Consider the following 21,107-nt stretch of genomic DNA (forward strand, 5'->3'; position numbering starts at 1 on the left):
GACATGTCCTGGGAAAACAGGACAGTTGGTCACCCTAGTGTATATTGGACTCGTGGTATTTACCTTCTGTAATGGTGTCTGGTATAAGTTCACAGGTTACAGTCATTCTGTGAGCAGATTCCAGTGGTTCAGCTAATCTCACGTCTCTTATTTCTTTGATTCTGGCTAATCTTGCATCAGAATCTGCTTTTGCCCATAATTGCACGAGTGGTCCATATACAAGACCAGGGACATGCACAATGCATCTGGACTTTGGTTTTGTCCCATGACATCCCCTATGCCTTGAAGGACCTGCAGTCCTGGCCCACTGACTCATGTCTTGACTCAGACATAACTGAGCAGTTCAGCTAAAAAAAAGGTTCTTCAGGGGTTCTTTGCAGTGGTCATGCTGCTATATAGCACCACTAAGCCCAGTTTGGTTCTTCAGCGGTTCTTCAGTGGTTCTCTGGGTTGGTTAACATGCTCTATGGCACCTCTTATGGTTCTACATAGCACCATATGACAAAGAAAAGTGCTATATGGCACTTAAAGTGGTTCCCCTATGATTACAAGCCAATGAACCACTTTTAGCACCATTTTTTTAGAGTGTATGTTGAAGAAACCAACTACATAACCGACTAGAATAGATTATCTATGTTTATGAGATATGTGTGTGTGTGTGTGTGTGTGTGTGTGTGTGTGTGTGTGTGTGTGTGTGTGTGTGTGTGTGTGTGTGTGAATAAGCTACTGGACGTCTAAAATTTCCCTTTGGTATGAATAAAGTAGGCTATATATCTATTAATCTATCAAATGTCATTTAAAATAATTAAAAACGTAAGCATCAATGTAGTTGATGCTAAAAGTAAAAGTAAGCATCAATGTAGTGTAGTAAGATGGGTCAATTATATTAAATTGTAAACTAAAATATCAAACATCGAGCAATTCAGTGAAACAAATTTCTAGCTGTATAGGCAGAGGATGCAGACTTGGAGGATCTGTCTGTGTGAGTAAGAACAGTCTTTCAGGACAATCTTTATAAACCTGTCTGACACAGAGGAAACTATTAATGAAAATTCAACAAATATCTTATTTTTTCATTGGATGAACAACCCAGACAGGTTTCTGATTTGTCAATGAAATGATTTGTGACCCACACCCCTTTGATGGAAAGGGTAATGAGGGTTGGAATGTTAGCATGTTAAGTGATACTATGGAAATGGACCTTGATCGATTATATCCATACAAGGCCTTAACTATATTAAATAAAAAATAATTAAAAACAACTATTTAAAGTAACTATCAATGTAGTATAGTAAGAGTATTGAGTAACCTAAAAGCTGTTCTGATTGACTAGGCCAATCTCGACATGTTAAAATAGCTTAAAATCGTTTTTTAGAGTTTCCCTATTCAGGGCTAAAACAGGTAGTGTATCCCAAAAATGTCAATGTTAACATTCATATTAATATTCTACACATGCAGACCTTTCAGAAAAGCATGATTTTGTCAGGGGAGGGGGTTGGGGTGTATGATAGGCGAATGGTCGTGGCCTATGCATGAAATGGGCTCATTATGTCAACATAAAGCCTTAACTATGTTAATTTTAGACACCTACCAATAAGCAGCATGGTAGATATTTGACCTAAGTCATCATATGTTAAGTTTGAGTGTGTATTGGGTCCCTTAAAAGCTGTTCTGATTGACTAGGCCAATCTCGAAATGCTAAAATCGCTTAAAAACGTTTTTAGGGTTTCCCTATTCACAGGCCTAAAACAGGTAGTGCAACCCAAAATTTTCAATGTTAACATTCAGATTCATATTCTACACATCCAGACCTTTCAAAAAAGTATGGTTTTGTTGGGAGGTGGGGGGGGTGCACGGTAGGCCTATGTAGCTCGCCGCCTAGTACAGTAAGCTGGTTTAGCTTTAAAGCTCAGCAACACATTGGTCTCTTTAGTCGCTGAGTCTTCGTCCTCCATTGGGCCGTTCACAAGAGTCATGTGATGTTCACCCGAGTTTAATCTATTCTATAATTCTATAGTTGTTTTCAATGTTTTTTTTTATTCTTAATGCCTAATAAAACCATTTATTTTTTCAGTTGCTTTGATTCATTTTTTAAATCATGCTTAACATTTAAAAAAAACAGTTAGTTAAAGGGTCACTTCACCCATTTGCATTAAGCTTTGTATCTTTAGAAACCCAGTCATATTTTTGAAGGGTCATGGTTTATTCCCTTATTTTCCCTGAGATGGGACAAATAAGGATTTAAGTGTTTTACTTCCTGCTTATTATGACGTAGAAATCCTCATTTTGCGTCACGATAAGCAGGAAGTCACATTTCATTAAAATCTTTAGAACTACATATATTAGCTCATTATTGTTCCAGGGTGTTGGACCCACTCACCCTATTACAGATCAGTGGGTGGGACTTCACTTGCAGAAACTGAAATCAATATCCGCCATCTTGTTTGGAAGCTAAGCTAACAAGCGCTGTAGAGATCGTAAGTATGACAATGACGGAAGAAACTAAACATGATATGGAAGAAGAGGATTTTGAAGTTCTGCTGCTCGAATCCGATATTCGTGGCTATCTTTACGAGTCGCAGTATAGTTTAGAGCAGCTGAGGCTGATGGAGGAACAGGAGACGGCTGCCCGTCGGTCGAGATGCCCGGACTGGGTCGAGCTGAGGCGGATTGCTGTTGCCTGTACTCTCGCTGCGTGCTACGGCCTACGGACACAGGAGTCCGTCTGCTGCAGAGAATTTCAACGATGGCAATTTCTCTGAATTCTCTGAAAATCTCTGAATCAGACGAGCACACGGACGTTTGTGTTGTGATAGTTTCGCCTGACTAAACATCCATTATATCATGCAGTAATTCACCATATAGAAATAAATACAAACGAGGAGTAATTCACTAATGAGTTTGCCAATGTAACGTTAACAGGGTTTGTTGATATGGGAAGAAGGAGGCAGGAACCGGCGAACATTTAAACATTTTAATAGTAAAATGAACAAATACAAAACGAAAGTTCCTCATTGACGACTGCTGTAACGTTACACACAACAGAAACAAAACACAACATAAAATCAGGCCTGTTTCTCTCGATCTGCCGTCGTCGCTCACCGTTTTATGCTTTCGCTTTTCCGTGAGAGACGCAAGATCGGCGTGCCCCTCACAGGTGTCTTTCATTATCAGTCTCTGTTCTAACTCACGCCACCGGCCTCGCGCAGAGCGCCGTCCTCTTACATCCCTCGCCCTCGATCGTCCTGCTCGCCACAGCCAACTAGACATTTTGTGTGAAATGAATGTCAAACTCCGCTGACAGCTAATGTTAGCCTTGTAGACGGAAGAGTGAATTCTCTATTTGCGCTGTTCCGGATTAGTGGGTGTGGCTTGCGGATTGTGGGACATATAGTTTTTTTCATATATAGGCACCCCTTGGTTATTTTCTGTCTTTTCTCAGCCAAGAGGGCACCAAATTAAAAAAATTATTTTACATTTCGACCACATATATGATCCACTTTCAATAAAGATTAATCTTGCAATGGGTAAAATGCTCCTTTAATTCCTGAAAATAATTATAATCAAAGTTACACTGAGTTACAGACGCTAAAGCAAAAGTGTTACAACACTCCCTGGTTTTTCCTAAAGACAGAAGATTCCAGTAAAAGTGCACAACATTTATAAGTCTGTATGTTTTTTATTTTACTTAGTTTTGAACCCAGTTCAGTCCAGAAGAAGAGCTCAAACCCAGAGTCCAGCTGTGTGTCTGTGAAGAGTGACTGGTCTATGGAGAAACCACAAGTGTTTAAGAGTGGAGAAACACAGTCTGATCTCAGGTATATCATTTCGATCACTCAAACACATGATTAATGATAGAAATATTTCAGAAACCTATTGATGTGTCCCATAATACAGATAATCAATTTTTTAATTCATGGTTATTTACTTCTCTAACTTTATTAATAATGTCTTATTGTAATCTTCCAGCCATGACTCTAAAGCTGCTGAAGTCCTCAACACACTGAGATCAAATCTGAGACAGAAGTTTGAGTGTGTGTGTGAGGGAATATCAAAGCAGGGAAAGCCAACACTCCTGAATGAGATCTACACAGAGCTCTACATCACAGAGAGTGGAAGTGGAGAGATCAATAATGAGCATGAGGTGAGACAGATTGAGACACAGTCCAGGAGAGCAGAAACAGAGGACACACCGATCAAATGCAGTGACATCTTTAGACCTTTACCTGGACAAGACAAACCCATCAGAACTGTGCTGACAAAGGGAGTCGCTGGCATTGGAAAAACAGTCTCTGTGCAGAAGCTCATCCTGGACTGGGCTGAAGGGAAAGAGAATCAGGACGTCCAGCTCATATTTCCACTGGCTTTCAGAGAGCTCAACTTGATGAAGGACAAAACACTCAGTCTTTCAGATCTTCTTCATCGCTTCTTCCCTGAAAGCAGAGAAATGGCCATATCCAGTGATGAGTATAAAGTGCTGTTCATCTTTGATGGTCTGGATGAGTGTCGTCTGTCTCTGGATTTTCAGAGCGATGTGAGGTTGTGTGATGTGACTGAATCAGCCTCAGTGGACGAGCTGCTGACGAACCTCATTGTGGGGAATCTGCTTCCCTCGTCTCTCATCTGGATCACCTCCAGACCAGCAGCAGCGGATCTCGTCCCCTCTGAGTGTGTCCATCGAGTGACAGAGGTACGAGGCTTCAGTGACACACAGAAGCAGGAATACTTCAGGAAGAGGATCAGTGATCAGAGTCTGGCCCACAGGATCATCTCACACCTGAAGTCCTCAAGGAGCCTCTTTATTATGTGCCACATCCCAGTGTTCTGCTGGATCTCAGCCACTGTTCTAGAGGAGATGTGCAGTGAAGCAGAGAGACGAGAGATTCCCAAGACTCTCACTCAAATGTACACACACTTCCTGCTCATTCAGACCAACATCAAACATGAGAAGGACTATGAGAAGAAAGTGAAAGATGAAGACATGATCGTCAAACTGGGGGAACTGGCGTATCGGCAGCTTGTGAAAGGCAACCTGATCTTCTATGAGGAAGACCTGAGCGAGTGTGGCATTGATGTGGCAGAAGCATCAGTTTACTCAGGATTGTGCACTCAGATCTTCAGAGAGGAGTTGGGCTCGTGTCTGGGGAAAGTCTTCTGCTTTGTTCATCTGAGCATTCAGGAACATCTAGCAGCTCTATATGTGCATCTCTCCTTTATCAACAATAACATCAATGTGTTTGACCAGATTACCAAACCAACTAATGGAGGCAAAGTGTCCCTATCTGATCTCCAACAGAGAGCTGTGGATGAGGCTTTACACAGTAGAAATGGGCATCTGGACCTTTTCCTTCGTTTCCTTCTGGGTCTGTCAGTGGAGTCTAATCAGAGTCTCTTACAAGAACTAAAGACACAGACAGCAAACAGCTCTCACAACAATGAGGAAACAGTTGACTATATTAAAGAGAAGATCAGTGAGAATCCCTCTCCAGAGAAATACATCAATCTGTTTCACTGTCTGAATGAACTGGGTGATCTTTCTCTAGTCAACGAAGCTCAACCTCATACTTGGTCTGGAGGATTACGTGATGTGAAACTCTCCTCGTCTCAGTGGTCAGCTTTAGTGTTTGTGTTGTTGTGTTCAGAGGAGACACTGCAGGAGTTTGACCTGAAGAGCTTAATTGGAGTCAGTATTGATGGGTAAGTAACACTGAGTGCAATCATTACAGTCTAAAACATTATGAACAAAGAGAAACTCAGAGATCAGAGGTGTTTAAATCACAGGCTCAGACTGATTTCTGGGATATTGTCCATAATTTGCGTGTGTTTCTCAAACCGTGGCTGTGTCCTAGTAAGGCTGCATATCTCAACTGCCACGTCATCAAGCGCCTCTGAAGGCCGTCTCAGTTTGAAGGATCTTTTCAAGACAGACTTCATTTTGTGTCTTTAATTCAGATCATTTTGAAGGATGCATCAAGTGTGTCCTTCGTGTTCTTCAATCTCCCACAATCCTTTGCACACATTCCAGTTCATGTAAAAGAACTGCTGGAAAACGAGTCGGCACTGAGTTTATCCGAGTTCATTATGAAATGTAAGACACAGATAATGTGTTCGGAGATGAAGGCATACATGTTATCTTGAAGCCACGTAAGCATTTTTCACGTTAAGCATTTTAGAAGGTCCCCATTAATTGCCGCCTCTGTGCGTCTCCGTCTCAGCAACCAAACCAGCTCTAATTGCCAATAATCAACTAAGATTCATATACATTAATTAATTACTGCTTTATATGTCTATTTAAATGTTTTAAACTTCATATGATCTGTATTCCCATATGAAACTGGGATCCGAGTCAGCAGCGCATTGGCCGGGAACGTCCCGGTAAGTGTTTGGTGGGACTCTGAATGAACCGGAATGGATTTGAGCAGCAGCGTGGAAATCAGCGCTGTAGCTAAAATGTGGAACGGAGTTAAATTTATTAGGGCTTTTTTCAAGTGGAATGGATTTGACTGACGGCGCTCTGAGAAGTGAACAGACACGTGTGTTGAATTAGAGACTGTAGAAGTGAGTGGGTCCAATATCATTGGTCTTAAAAAGTGGGTGCGGGTCTTGTCCCACACATACACAATGGTTCTGACGCCCATGAATGAATCACTGAACGCTACAGCTACCACGATGTCTTACCTGGAGATTCAACCAGATAACAAAATATATCTGGAAACGACACCTCCAGCCATTTGGTTGGATCATTGACCCAGTTTTTAATTAAATAAGGGCAATCATAACCTATTGCAGTTAAATTTGCAATGTACCGTTGCCGGTCGGCAGGCGTCAATGACTCGCAATATGACATTTTTGTCATTCAAATTAGGGATATGCACATTGATGCTGCAGTATCGATATATCGATACTCACAAGCTACTTACTTGGTATCGATACCTCTATAAAAATATTGATATTTAAATTATATTAATAATTTCTGCATCATTAAGTGTTTTTGGTACTTCTGTTTAATGTTTGTGCTAAATAAAAAACACCCCTGCCTGACATATTTAGCTGGCCCGTGAGAGAAGCGAGCGACGTGCCCTGCCCACACGACACGTCATGTACACGACACGCATCGCACAGTTGCACACTTCCGCATAGAACGGCACTATGGCTGAAAGAAAGCAAAGCGTGGTGTGGTGCTATTTTTCAATGGCAGGCAAAAATCTGAAGCTTAAAGATTAGAAAATCTTTATCAGTAATTAAAAATCTATCTGAACATTGCTAAATGGGAAATAATATGTTTAATTAATGTTTAATTATAATAATTTATTTTATTAATATTTGTTATAATGAATTGTTATTTAATAACTTTTTTTTGTAAAATAATGTATTATTTTAAACATTGTTTATTTGTTGTCAAATTTGCTTTTGTAATAAATGTATTAATGGCCAGTGTTTATGTGGATGTAATTTGCATGTAAGTGTAATAATCAAATTTTACAAACAATTAACATTATTTTAAAAAATCACATGTACAATTAAAAAATTAAATGGTATCGATATCAGTATTGTTAAAATTTAACCAAAAAATATTGGTATCGAATTAAAAAAAAGTCTGGTATCGCCCATCCCTAATTCAAATACACACAACATTCACAGTGTTTTCCAGTAGCACCTCAATGCAGAACATGAGATCCACGGGGAGGAGTTGGATCACGATCCAAGGGGTGGAGATGGGTAGGATTAGGGTTGGGTTTAGGGATTAGGGGTGGGTTTAGGGATCAGGGGGTGCGTGGAGTTGGTTAGGCTTAGGTTTATGTAAGGTGGGAGGAGTTGGATTTGGATCCGACTCCTCCCCATGGATTTCATGTTCCGCAGTGAGGACCATCTCGTGTTTTCCCCCACGCCGACCACGCCCCCCAACTATTACTAGTTGCCGACTGCATAGAGTGCCGAAGTGATGACGTCACTTTGTAGGACAACTGGGAAGTTAGCGGCGCATGGGTTCCCTCGATCGAAAAGATATGCATTTTCCCCGTAGACTTTTGGAAAATCGCAAAAAATAAGATCTGTGTTCAAAAAAGAGTTTTTATACATTACAAAATTACATATACAAAATGTATACATTTTGAAGCCTAAATAGAGCCGTCAGATATTTTTAAGACACAATAAAGTTTAAAAAAACGCAAGCAGGTTATAACTGTGTGTTTTATGTCATAGATCAAAACGTGAAGATAAAAAAAAAAGTTCACCACAGAACTTATTTCAGGCGATTTAGCAAAAATCCATTAAAAAATCCCATAGGCTTTAGTGCGAGGGAACCGGGAGTGCTAACATGCTAACTCATTTCCGTGTTTTGGCCTACACAGTGACGTCGTAACTTCGGCACTCTATTGTATACCAAGTTTGGCCTTGGTTTCTGTAGGCCAAACCCCGCCCCTTTTAGGATCACTCCATTTTCAGGTCCATATAACATTGAATACATATACAATACTTAATCTATTTGATAATCAATTATAAACACATAATTAATTCACACATACAACACAACACATAATGGTTGCATTTAAATACACACGAGAAACCTATTCACATTAGACAATTGTTTCGTCAGTTTCTGGTTGCGATTCGCCGGCACGACTCGGCCGTGACGTCATCAGATGCTGCCGCTCGATTGTTCGTTTTGGCAACTTTCCGCTGGATGACTGACTACACACACACACACACACACACACACACACAGAGGAAACGACGAGACAGTGCAGTGCAAGTGTATGAAGTGACCAGGAAAAGGATCTGGAAGGGAGAGTGGAGTGTCAGCATCTCGTGTGCACGCTCCTGTGTGATAGTGGCGATGTGATGGAGGAATGAGACGAGTGTGTGTGTGTGTGTGTGTGTGTGTGTGTGTGCACACCAGTGCTGCTTCCCCATGTGACTTTATCACTATTAGCTTACTTTTCATTTCAAAAACAACTTGTTTAACACAAAATACTTCTTGATTCATGAAAATATACGCATTTGACTCAACAAAATCTGATATGTGAGAATAGTGTTGTAGTGTAAATGTAGACTAATAGACCTTGACAAACGACATTGACAAGAAAAAGAGAAAACAAATCTGTGTTGCTGAATACGAGGCTTCTACAGTTATAGACACTAAACAACTTTAACAACACTCATCCTTTATAAAGTTGTGTTTAGTTAAAAAATATATTTGTGAGTATTTAGGAAGGTATAATGTATTATTTGCTGATGTTTTGTATTAATATTTATTAGCATTATTAATTAACTTGTTTATTTTTTATTTTCTATTAGTGTCCCACAAAACACAGGAGATGAAGTTCTTCAGAAGCTGATGCCTGTGGTCACAGCAACTAGATCAGCTCTGTAAGTAACACTGAGAACAAGCATCACTGCTAAAACATTATAACAGTTCTTACTTAAACATTATAAATTAATGGATTAACTAATTATATGAGTGACACACTTCAGCTTTTAAATCAAATGGATAAAATTCAGGGAAATAACTATTATTACATTAATTACAAGCAAAGCTATTGAAACAACCTTATTAAATTCAAATAATTCAAAAATCAAATAATTTAATGTCTGTTCATATGATGTAAGGCAAGGCAAGGCAAGTTTTTTTTATATAGCACATTTCATACACAATGGCAATTCAAAGTGCTTTACATAGAAGAAATTAAAATAATCAAAAGAAATCAGAATAATTAAAACAGTTTAGAATAAAAAAAATAAGAAATAATGAAAATAAAAATAAAAACAGTAAATTAAAACCAGGATAAGAGGATTAATATGTATAAAGCGTTTGCTGTGTTTCTCCTGCACTGTGAGTTCATGTGTTTGATCTGTAAATGCTTGAACACATGAGCTGCTCCTCATTAAGCTGAAACTGCAGGACTGATAGTCACACTGAAAAACACACTCTGACATCATGACATACATTTAACACCCTTTACTTTAAACACACTCAATCTCAGCACAGGCAGGATATTTAATATTTATATTTAAACAATATGAATGTAAGCCAGAGGAGAACTGGCCCCCGACTGAGCCTGGGTTCTCCCAAGGTTTTTTCTCCATCCAATCTGATGGAGTTTGGTTCCTTGCCACTGTCGCCTTGCTTTTGGCTTGCTTTGAGCTTGCTCAGTTGGGATTATTTAGTGTTTAGCAATGTTGTTGATCTGTGTTGTGCTACTTTCATGTTATCAGTGTGAAGCTGCTTTGATACAATCTGTATTGTGAAAAGCGCTATATAAATAAATGTGACTTGACTTGACTTGATTAACAGTAGAGGTCGACCGATATTGGATTTTACCGATAACGATAGCTAGGTTGGGCTGTACTTGCCGATAACCGATTAATCAACCGACAGTTTTTAAAATTGATACTGGATAAAAACAAACATAACACTCCAAGTAAAACAGTGCTGAACTTTGTTATAAAAATACAAAAAACTGTATGAACCATGAAAACATGTCAATAAAAGGCATTCTTTCAAACAAACAAAAAATAATACTATAAATAACAAATTAAACATTCCAAATGTAACTGTTTAACTGTTCTTTTTCAAGCCAACCTAATGAATAAAAAAGACGTTTCAAATAATAACAAAATTTGCCATCTGAAAATAATTTAAACATTAAAATATGTCAAATGTGTGTTTCTTTAGCTATAACATGTTGCAAGTCCAATTTGTTAACAATGATTTATTAGCTAGTTTACATGAACTGTGTGCATTATGCAATACAAATGTTTACAGCATTAATATTTGAGCAATACAATTTCACCTTGATCATTCATGTTAGTTCATAGAGTTTTAACTATGGTTAACAAATAAAAACCTTAATTTAAAAATGTAGTATGTTAATTAACAAACAATGAACAGCAGTTAACCTTAGTTAATGTTAATTAAAGGAGCACTCCGGCGAACAATGAACCTTTGGTCTAATAAAACATCGGTACCTAGTCAATCGTTCTCTGAGATTTGTTTTCATGATAATCGAATGTAAAGAGTTTTATCTCTAAAAACTGTTTAGCGTATATGCTAGTAATGGGGGCATTGACTAAGTAAAAAGAAATCGCTAGTTTATACCACTAACAAGGCTCAAAATAGCCCCACACTAACGCAGTAACATAATGAGGCTCCATACATACAAAACGAAGGGTTGAGAACTTTGTAAGTGTACAGACCGTTTAATAAGAAGATACTTTATGAAGACAGTCCTAACACACACACACACACACACACACACACGTTCTTTAAAATGTTTACAAATGCACTAAGCACACACACACCGTTGGGTTTCCATGATTTATGGAGATTTTCCATAGAAATAATGATTTTATACTGTACAAACTGTATATTCAATCCCCTAAGCCTAATTGATGTAATTTAACAACTTGAACCAATGAGTATGTTATTTATAGTTTAAGTGTCGTGTTTATCTCTGGATATAGGCTTAATGTGTGTCATTGTTCTCTACAGGTTGTGGGAGTGTGGAGTCACAGATGAAGGTTGTGTTGCTCTGGCTTCAGCTCTGAGATCAAACCCCTCACACCTGAGAGAACTGAATCTGTCTGATAATAAACTAGGAGACTCAGGAGTGAAGCAGCTTTCTGATCTACTGGCGAATCATCACTGTAAACTGGAGACACTGGGGTAAGATCATCTCTACCATAAAGACTCTGAGTGAATAAGGATTAATATGTAGATAGATAGCGTAAGCCCCATCCGGTGGTTCAGCGACAGATTCCTGCTTGAACCGTCAGATCCTGCCGGCGGTAGAAGACAGCGGTGAGGAGTCTCCCTGAAGAGGAACATTTACATCTCACTATATTATTATCCCACAAAACACAGTAAAACCAACAGTTAAATAAACCGGACGAACTACAAACCAGACAACAGATGCAGGATACAGTGAAGAGGGTTTTTAAAGCACAAATGTTTGGTGTAAATCAACTTGCCTTGTAATGCTTGAGCAAACAGACCCTTGCAAAAGCGTGAGCATGTCCTCAAAATGTGTGTGTGCAGCTGAAAAGAGGGAAGTGGTGTGTGTTTCACCTGAACCAGGACTGACACCAGATCAGATTTATCACTACATGATTATCATGGCCAAAATAACACACAATATCAATATATCACCATAACTATAGAAATCTTAAATAATAATAATAATGCTATCAGTCAAATTTATCTTTACTTTGTTTATTTTGTGTTATTTTGAGAAAGAAGAATCACTCTGTAAGGCCTACAAAATTGATCCAAAGACGGCGTTCGACTGGAGGCGAAGGTTTCACGCGTGTTCCGTCTTTCCCATGGCAAAGTGATTTTTAATTAAATGAATAACATTAATCTTATTCTTATGTATTAAAGGGTTAGTTCACCCAAAAATGAAAATTAAGTCATTAATTACTCACCCCCATGCTGTACCAACCGCGTAAGACCTTCGTTCGTCTTCGGAACACAAATGAAGATATTTTTGATTAAATTTGAGAGCTGTATAACTACCACATTGGCTCCTAAGGGACTGCCTCTTGACGGCCCAGAAAGTCAATGAAGAAAATGTTTAAATATCCCAAGTGACTACCGTGGCTCAACTATATGTTTATCAAGCGACGCGAATACTTTTTGTGCGAAAAAACAAAGTCAAGTCAAGTCAAGTCACATTTATTTATATAGCGCTTTTTCACAATACAGATTGTATCAAAGCAGCTTCACAGTGATAACATGAAAGTAGCACAACACAGATCAACAACATTGCTAAACACTAAATAACCCCAACTGAGCAAGCTCAAAGCAAGCCAAAAGCAAGGCGACAGTGGCAAGGAACCAAACTCCATCAGATTGGATGGAGAAAAAACCTTGGGAGAACCCAGGCTCAGTCGGGGGCCAGTTCTCCTCTGGCTTACATTCATATTGTTTAAATATAAATATTAAATATAAATATTGTTTATGAATCAAACGGCGCCATAACATATCGCAGGCGTTGAGTCGTCTCATCACAGGCGTTGAGTCGTCTCATCACAGGCGTTGGGGCATCCGAAATCCCCGTGAGAGGCTGGACACAAAACTGGACCTGACGAACGCCATTTTTCTCGGGACAAGCGTCCCGAGATAACAGCAGAAAGGCAGATGGGAAATAATTAGCATAGCTGATGTTCATAATGATTTCCGTTATAACTCACAAACTCTCCGTAACCCGAACTCTCCGCAACCCAACCATACGCGCCGACCCGTTTGTCTAAAAGGCTGTCGAGCCCCACTGGTGCGTTAAGCAGTTTCAGTGGCAAACGGTTCCGTATGGCATAACAGAGGACTAGAAGGTAAGCATTATGTGAATGCTTGACTAAAGAGATGCGTCTTTAATCTAGTTTTGAACTGTGTCAGCGAGTCAGAGGCTCGGACCGTATCGGGAAGGCCATTCCAGAGTTTTGGAGCTAAATGCGAGAACGCCCTCCCTCCTTTACTGGACTTCGATATCCTAGGAATGACCAGAAGCCTTGAATTTAGTGATCTTAAGGAACGCGGTGGATTGTAGGGCGAAAGAAGGTCCGTTAAGTACATAGGTGCTGAACCATTTAGGGCTTTATAGGTCAGTAGTAGTATTTTGTAGTTGATGCGGAACTTAATAGGTAACCAGTGTAGAGATGATAAAATCGGTGTTATATGATCATATTTTCTTGACCTAGTAAGAACTCTAGCAGCTGCATTTTGTACTAACTGTAGCTTGTTTATTGAGGATGCAGGACAACCGGCTAATAAAGCATTACAGTAATCTAGTCTCGAGGTCATGAATGCGTGAACTAATTTTTCTGCATCAGAAATAGATAGCATGTTACGTAGCTTAGCAATGTTTCTAAGGTGGAAAAAGGCTGTTCCTGTAACATATGAAATATGATTTTCGAACGACAAGTTGCGGTCTAGTATAACACCCAGGTCTTTTACTGTTGTGGATAAAGTAACAGGACATCCGTCTATATTAAAGTTGTATTGTGAGAGGTTTTGTGAGTAGTTTTTTGGACCAATAAGAAATACCTCCGTTTTATCTGAATTTAATAGCAGGAAATTACGCGTCATCCAGCATTTTATATCTTTGAGACACTCTGTCATTTTAGATGAGTTAGTGTTTTCATCTGGTCGTGATGAAATATATAATTGAGTGTCGTCAGCGTAACAGTGAAAATTAATTCCATGTTTTCTTATAATATTATTATAATAAGTGGCAGCATATATATTGAGAATAGCAGAGGGCCTAAAACCGATCCTTGCGGTACTCCATAGTCTACTGACGTTATCTTTGATTTTTTCCCATTTAAACAGACAAAATGAGAACGGTCCGATAAGTACGATCTAAACCAGCTTAATGCCTGTCCCTGGACACCGGTGAAGTTTTGTAGTCGATCCAAGAGTATTATATGATCTATAGTGTCGAACGCAGCGCTAAGATCAAGTAGGACTAGTATTGAGATACAGCCTTGGTCAGAAGCTAAAAGTAAATCATTTGTAATTTTAACTAGCGCAGTTTCTGTACTATGATGCGGTCTGAATCCTGACTGGATTTTTTCATAGATATCATTTTCTTGCAAAAAAGAGCACAATTGAGCGGACACTACTTTTTCAAGTATTTTGGACATAAATGGAAGATTTGAAATGGGTCTGTAATTTGCCAAGTTATTTGGATCTAATTGCGGTTTCTTAATGAGCGGTTTTATTACAGCCAGCTTGTATATTTTTGGGACATGACCTAAAGATAAAGACGAGTTAATAATATTGAGGAGAGGCTCTTCCACTACAGGTAATAGTTCTTTCAGTAGTTTAGTGGGTATTGGATCTAATAAACAAGTTGTTCGTTTAGATGCAATGATAAGTTTATTTAGCTCCTCCTGTCCTATCGTTGTAAAGCGGTTTAGTTGTTCTAGAGGGTCCATAATTGAAGCTGAATCATAAGACACCATAGCGGATTGTACATTTATAATTTTGTTTTGGATGCTTTCTATTTTCGCATTGAAGTAATTCATAAAATCATTACTACTAAACTGTAAAGGTATATTTTGCTCTGGTGATGTCTGTTTATTTGTTAGTCTAGCCACGGTGTTAAATAAAAACCTTGGATTATTTTGGTTATTTTCGATTAGTTTGCGGAGATGCTCAGCCCTGGCTGTTTTTAGTGTCTTTTTATAACGTGACATACTGTCTTTCCACGCGATTCTAAAGACCTCTAAATTAGTTTGTTTCCATTTACGCTCTAAGTTGCGAGTTTCTCTCTTGATAGCATGCGTAGCACTGTTGTACCATGGTGCTTTAATTTTCTCTCAAACCTTTTTTAATCTAATTGGCGCAACAATATCTAATGTACTAGTAAGAATGGTGCTTAAACTGCTAGTCATTTCCTCTAATTCATCTGTTTGTTTGGGTTCACTTTGCAGCTTAGATAGATCAGGTAAGCTATTTGAAAATCCATCTATAGTGGTTGGAAGGATTGTTCTGCCTGGTCTATAACGTGGCGCAACATGACATAGGAGTTTAATAAATCTGTAAACGCAGCCCCTAATGCATCATTTGTATTATCTACGTGTATGTTAAAATCTCCAGCAATTATTGCTTTATCGACATTTACCAATAGATCCGAGAAAAAGTCTGCGAACTCTTTTAGGAATTCAGCATATGGCCCTGGAGGTCTATATACAGTAGCCAGGGCTAGAGATAATATAGATTTCCTTCTTACATCTAAGAGCGTAACATTTAGCACAAGTACTTCAAATGAATTAAACCTGTGACCTGTTTTCTGAGTAATATTAAAAATATCTTTATAGATTGTTGCAACACCGCCGCCACGACCGATCAGACGAGGCTCATGTTTATAACAGTATCCTGGCGGAGTAGATTCGTTTAGACCGAAATACTCATTTGGTTTAAGCCAGGTTTCAGTAAGGCACAGAACATCAAAGTTATTGTCTGTGACCATTTCATTTACAATAACCGCCTTAGGTGTGAGCGATCTAATGTTTAGGAGACCTAGCTTTAGAAATTGTTTTTGTTGACTGATATTTAGATTTTCTGGTTTAATTACAATAAGATTTTTGCTAGATCCTACACTAGATTTATTGTTTGGCTTCACTAAACGAGGAATAGACACAGTTTCTATATAATGTTCCACACTATGCTTATTAGTTAAGTTTGGACCGCAAAGGCTGTAATTTGGACTTTGACTCATTAGTCATCTGGTGCGTAATGTCTTGGAAATGTTGTCCGACAGCACAGCCGCTCCGATTCGGCTGGGATGGAGACCATCTGTGCTGTACAGCCTCGGTCTTTCCCAAAACAGATGCCAGTTATTTACAAAGTGCAGCCTCTGTTCATTACACAATGACATTAACCATTCATTTAATGCAAAAAGTCTACTGAACCTTTCCTGTCCTTGTCTGTACGTGGGAAGCGGTCCAGACACGATGATCGCTGCTTTAGGCGCTGTGCTGCGTACCGTCTCGATCAGGCTCCTATAGTCCTTCTTCAGAACCTCCGTCTGCCGCAGTCTGATGTCGTTCGCTCCCGCGTGCAGCACAACAGCTCCGACGCGCTCGTCCCCGTTCAGGATCTCGGGAACCTGTGCAGCAACATCAAGAATACGAGCACCAGGAAAGCAGTGAGTGCGCACTTTACCTTTATCCGAATTAGCGTGGACATGGCGGACTATGGATGTGCCGATGATCACGGCGTCATCGCGTTCCGGCTCGCGAAGAGGGGAGAAGCGGTTCCGGGTGGAGATCTCGAAGACCGGGAGGGGCGGAGAGGCAGCTCTGGTCCTGGCTCGTGTCTTCCGCTGTGTGATCCATGGTCCATGTTGTTTCGGTGCCGGAGTGAATAAAGCCTGAGATGGTCGCATCTTCCTCGGCAGAGTAACGTACGGCGTAGATGAACTCGGAGTCAAAGAGTGATTTGATTTGTTAGCGTCGGCGCGTGATGCTTCAAGCGTTGAGCGCCGATCCAACAGCTCGGCTTGCTTCACCAGCAGACCGCGGATCTGTTTCTCGACGTATTCCAGCTCCTGCTTCACCGTGAAGAGCTCGAATGTGTCTTCACCTGCACTCAAAGGTAATGTTCGACACGCATCTGATATGTTCGCCATTATAACGGATGATCAGTAAATTAGTAGTGATACTACAACTATCACTACTAATTTAGGATTGAAATGTCGGAAATAACCAGGATTCAGTGAAACGGGTGTAAAATGAGACGATCAATAGGCGAGAGGGCACGCGTGGAATGCTAGCGGGCTAAAGGCTAGTAGCCAGGATTAGGGAGGTTGGATATAAGTAGCGATATCAAAGCAATCCAATTGTTTTTTATAAGGAATACTATCGAGGATAAGTTCACATAATATAAAAATAGAAAGTGCTTGTTTATAAATAAGTGGTAAAGAAGAAAATCAAGGATTTGTGAAGAAATTCTCCGGAGCTACAAACACAAACAACCGATCACTGTAGCATCTGTTACATTAAAGACAAACAAAAATAACGAGTTTATTCGACTATTTCTTTTCTTCCTTGTAGGCCAGAACGAGACTTCCTTATAGATTTCCACGACGCATGCGCAAGAATTGCGATCTAAGCTGGTGTAAGCAGATCGCAAATCTCGCACATGCGTCGTGGAAATCTAAGGAATTCTCGAATAAACGCCCACTGCTGTGAGTGGATAACAGTTTTGCATATTGTAATGAGTTTAACTCACCCGTCGGTGTACATGGGGGAACACGTCCTATGTTGTCAAATGACAACCGGATTCGCCCATACATGTTCAACCCATAGACAGTAAAAGAAATGGACAGAGCCATCTCATTGGAACTCCATTGAGACGATTGAAGCCTGTTTTTGGCGTTTTTTTAGCACTTCCATCCCTGACGCGCAGACTCAAACAGAGCTTGACGACGTAGATGTGACGAGAGCAAACCGTCTGTCTTCTAGTGCAGTGGCATGGGAAATCTGAATCATTCCCTTCCGAAACTTGCAGAGGCGGAGAGTTTGAATAAGAGCTGTCCATGAGCGAGGAGCAGGAGACACTTTTGCTAGGTATTCTGATTAATTATTTTGTAATTTTGTCTCCACGTTTCCCCGATTGCGCGCAAGCTTCTCCTCCTGTGCCACAGAGAGTCGCGTGGGTATGACGCAATCGTTAGCCTACTTTCACTAAAACTGCTTCTACGGGGTCATAACATAAGCTACAAGGTAATGGAGCTATTTATACATTGTCGTGTTTCTTTAGAAATAAATAAAGGACAAATGGGGTCTTCAAACGCCTCAGATGTAGAGGTATTCGCTGTCAAAGTGACCCCAATATTAATGGGAGTCAATGGGAATGCTAACGCAAGTGAAGTTCTGCTACAAGATGTCAGCTCCCGTGAGGCTTCAACTTCCGGTCGATGGATTACCCCCTTGGTTCAACCAAGAGTCCGTGTGTTGCACAATTCCTGTCAGATCCAGTATAGACGGCACAGCACATTCTTTACTCTTAATCGGTCTGCAAATCCAGTCTTGTTGACAAAACAATCCTCAGTGAAATGAAGCGAACAGACGACGATGTTTTACCCTCATCAGCTGGAAAGTCATTAAAAATAAAGTTTATCCATGAAGTCCTATTGGAATCCAGAGGAAGCTTACGCAGCGACTGTCTACTTCCACAACCAGGCACTGCACACTATATTCTGTATTGCTCGTCGATCGATCCGGTTTGTCATCACGAGGTTGGCATGTATGTTAGGCTACTTAGCTATGCGTGTAATGCGCGAATCGGTGGGCGGGGCTAAACCGGCCGTGTTGAAGTAGGTGTTGATCTTCTTTTGCGGGGGTGGGGTTTTGACCCCTTCAACGTCATAGTTTCCCACTTTTAAAAACGTTTAACGAGACGTTTTCAGAGGCTGGTGTAAATAAAAGCTTTTATTGGACTAACAAGGATGTTTTCAGTTCTGAAACTTACAGGATATTCTTATAATATGATGACCTCTTAGATGTCAAAAGCTCAAGGAAAATTTGATTTCTCAGTTCATCACCCCTTTAACACACAAAAAAACAGTAACACTTGTTATCCTGTTCAGCATTTAACAGCAGCATTTCCATCGTAATTCGACATGAGACATTATTACCAGTCACTCTGCGACCTTTAAAATAGTAAATGGTAAATGGACTGCATTTATATAGGGCTTTCATAGACCTAATGGCCACCAAAGCGCTTTACATATTGCCTCACATTCACCCATTCACACACTCATTCATACACCGACGGCGGTGTCAGCCATGCAAGGCGCCATCCAGCTCGTCGGGAGCAGCTGGGGTTAGGTGTCTTGCTCATGGACACCTCGACACTTGGTCAGGTAGAACCGGGGACTAGAATCAGCCCAAGTTGCAAATCTCTTCTTGGCTGGATATTAGTCACTCATCCCAACAGAATAATCAAATCTGGTGTTCTCTCGGATTGTTTTATTGACCATTCTATCATATATTGCATTTGGAAAATTTCAATTCCCCGTCTTTCTCCAAAATTTATTCTGATCCGTGACATGAAATTATTTAACAGTGATTTATTTATTAATGATGTGAGAAGGATAAATTGGAATAGATTTAGCCTAATTCCTGACGTGGAAGCTGCCTGGAATTTCTTTTATACTGAATTTGTGCAAGTCATTGATAAGCATGCATGGACAACTATTAAGGTCAAAGGTCATCACCTACCTTGGGTAAATGGGGAACTTATCAGTCTGTTTTAGCAGAGGGACAGGGCGTGAAACAAACATAAAAAAACAAAACTTCTTAATGATTGGGAGGAATATAAACGGCTACGAAACCTGTGCACAACCCAAACAAGAAATGCTAAAGCCAATTACTACAGAAACAGTTTGTCACATGACTTCAATAATCCTAAACAATTTTGGAAAAAAATGAATACCTTAATTGACAAGTCGAACAGTACCTGCAGTAACATGATAATTAATAATGCAACTGTTAATGATCCAGCTGTTATCTCAAATGCATTTAGTTTGCATTTTGCCCAAACACCTCAGGTACAGTCATCGTTCTTTCACCCAGAGCCGACCGTTAATCCTCAGCCCAGCGACAGCTCTTTCACATTCCGACAGGTTAGCTCAGCTGATGTCCAGCTGGCCATTAGCAAGCTATCCTCTAGTAGTGGACCGGGCCCTGACGGCATTGAGGGTAAGTTTAGCAAAATTTCTTCACATGTCCTATCCTCTCCATTGGCTGAGCTCTTTAATCTGTCATTTCTAACCCATGAAGTGCCTCTGGCATGGAAGTGTACCAAAGTCATTCCATTGCATAAAGGAGGGGACACCCAAAATATGAACAATTATACCCTCTCAATAATTAATAGTATTGTGAAGATTTTTGAGAAAATTGTTTTCGATCAATTAACTACCTTTCTGATAATAATGCCAGCCAGTCTCAATGCCAGTCAGGTTTCAGGAAACACTACTCTACTACCACTGCTCTTTTGAAATTTACAAATGATATTTTCTCTAGGAAACAGTAGAGAAAAAAATCTCTGATGACCGAGGCACTCCTTCATTTAAAATGTCTTTATTGTACAAGTGACATGTCCTAAACGGACAAATTTAAAAAGCCCACGCGTAGCGGCATGAAGCCTTCATCAGGGCATGGTGAAGCAGGTAGAAAACTGTTCATAATATCTAAGACACACAAGTAGAAGCACACACACAGGTGCTGGCAATTAGTGTTAGAGATCCACAGACAATTGCCAAGACACCCCCCCCCCCCCCCCCCACATAGTTTCCAGCACTAAAATACAAATCACAATAAATATTACATGCATTTATACTCATATATTCATTGCCAGGTCAGGTCTCTCACAAAGTTCTCAAGAACAAATCTGTTGATCACAATATCAAATGAAAAACATACAAGCAACAAAACAAAGAACATGCATATACACTCATGTGTACATTGAGAGAACACATCTCCCACATAATTTATAACATTAAAGTTTTTAGTCACATAAAAGTTAAAACACAAGCAACAGGTATATGCATATACTCTCATGCATATACACCACACATGAAAAACAAGCAGTCACAAAA

The 21,107-nt window shown here is 39.8% G+C and overlaps 1 protein-coding gene across 3 annotated transcripts in view; it reads left to right on the forward strand.

The window, feature by feature from the left end:
- The window catches only part of LOC120464433 (NLR family CARD domain-containing protein 3), an 81,663-nt gene that overhangs the window by 43,429 nt on the left and 17,127 nt on the right, over window positions 1-21,107 (forward strand). For 2 of the 3 annotated variants that reach the window (XM_089122997.1, XM_089123003.1), the window contains 4 exons: window positions 3,693-3,818; window positions 3,970-5,697; window positions 9,298-9,369; window positions 11,492-11,665. In XM_089122997.1, coding sequence (XP_088979123.1) covers window positions 3,693-3,818; window positions 3,970-5,697; window positions 9,298-9,369; window positions 11,492-11,665 — 2,100 coding nt within the window. The remainder of the gene's footprint in view (window positions 1-3,692; window positions 3,819-3,969; window positions 5,698-9,297; window positions 9,370-11,491; window positions 11,666-21,107) is intronic. The other variant, XM_089122995.1, reaches the window with a different exon arrangement.

This window comes from Pimephales promelas, chromosome 2 (assembly GCF_988280905.1).
Source record: "Pimephales promelas chromosome 2, fPimPro1.hap1.1, whole genome shotgun sequence".
NCBI lineage: Eukaryota > Metazoa > Chordata > Actinopteri > Cypriniformes > Leuciscidae > Pimephales > Pimephales promelas.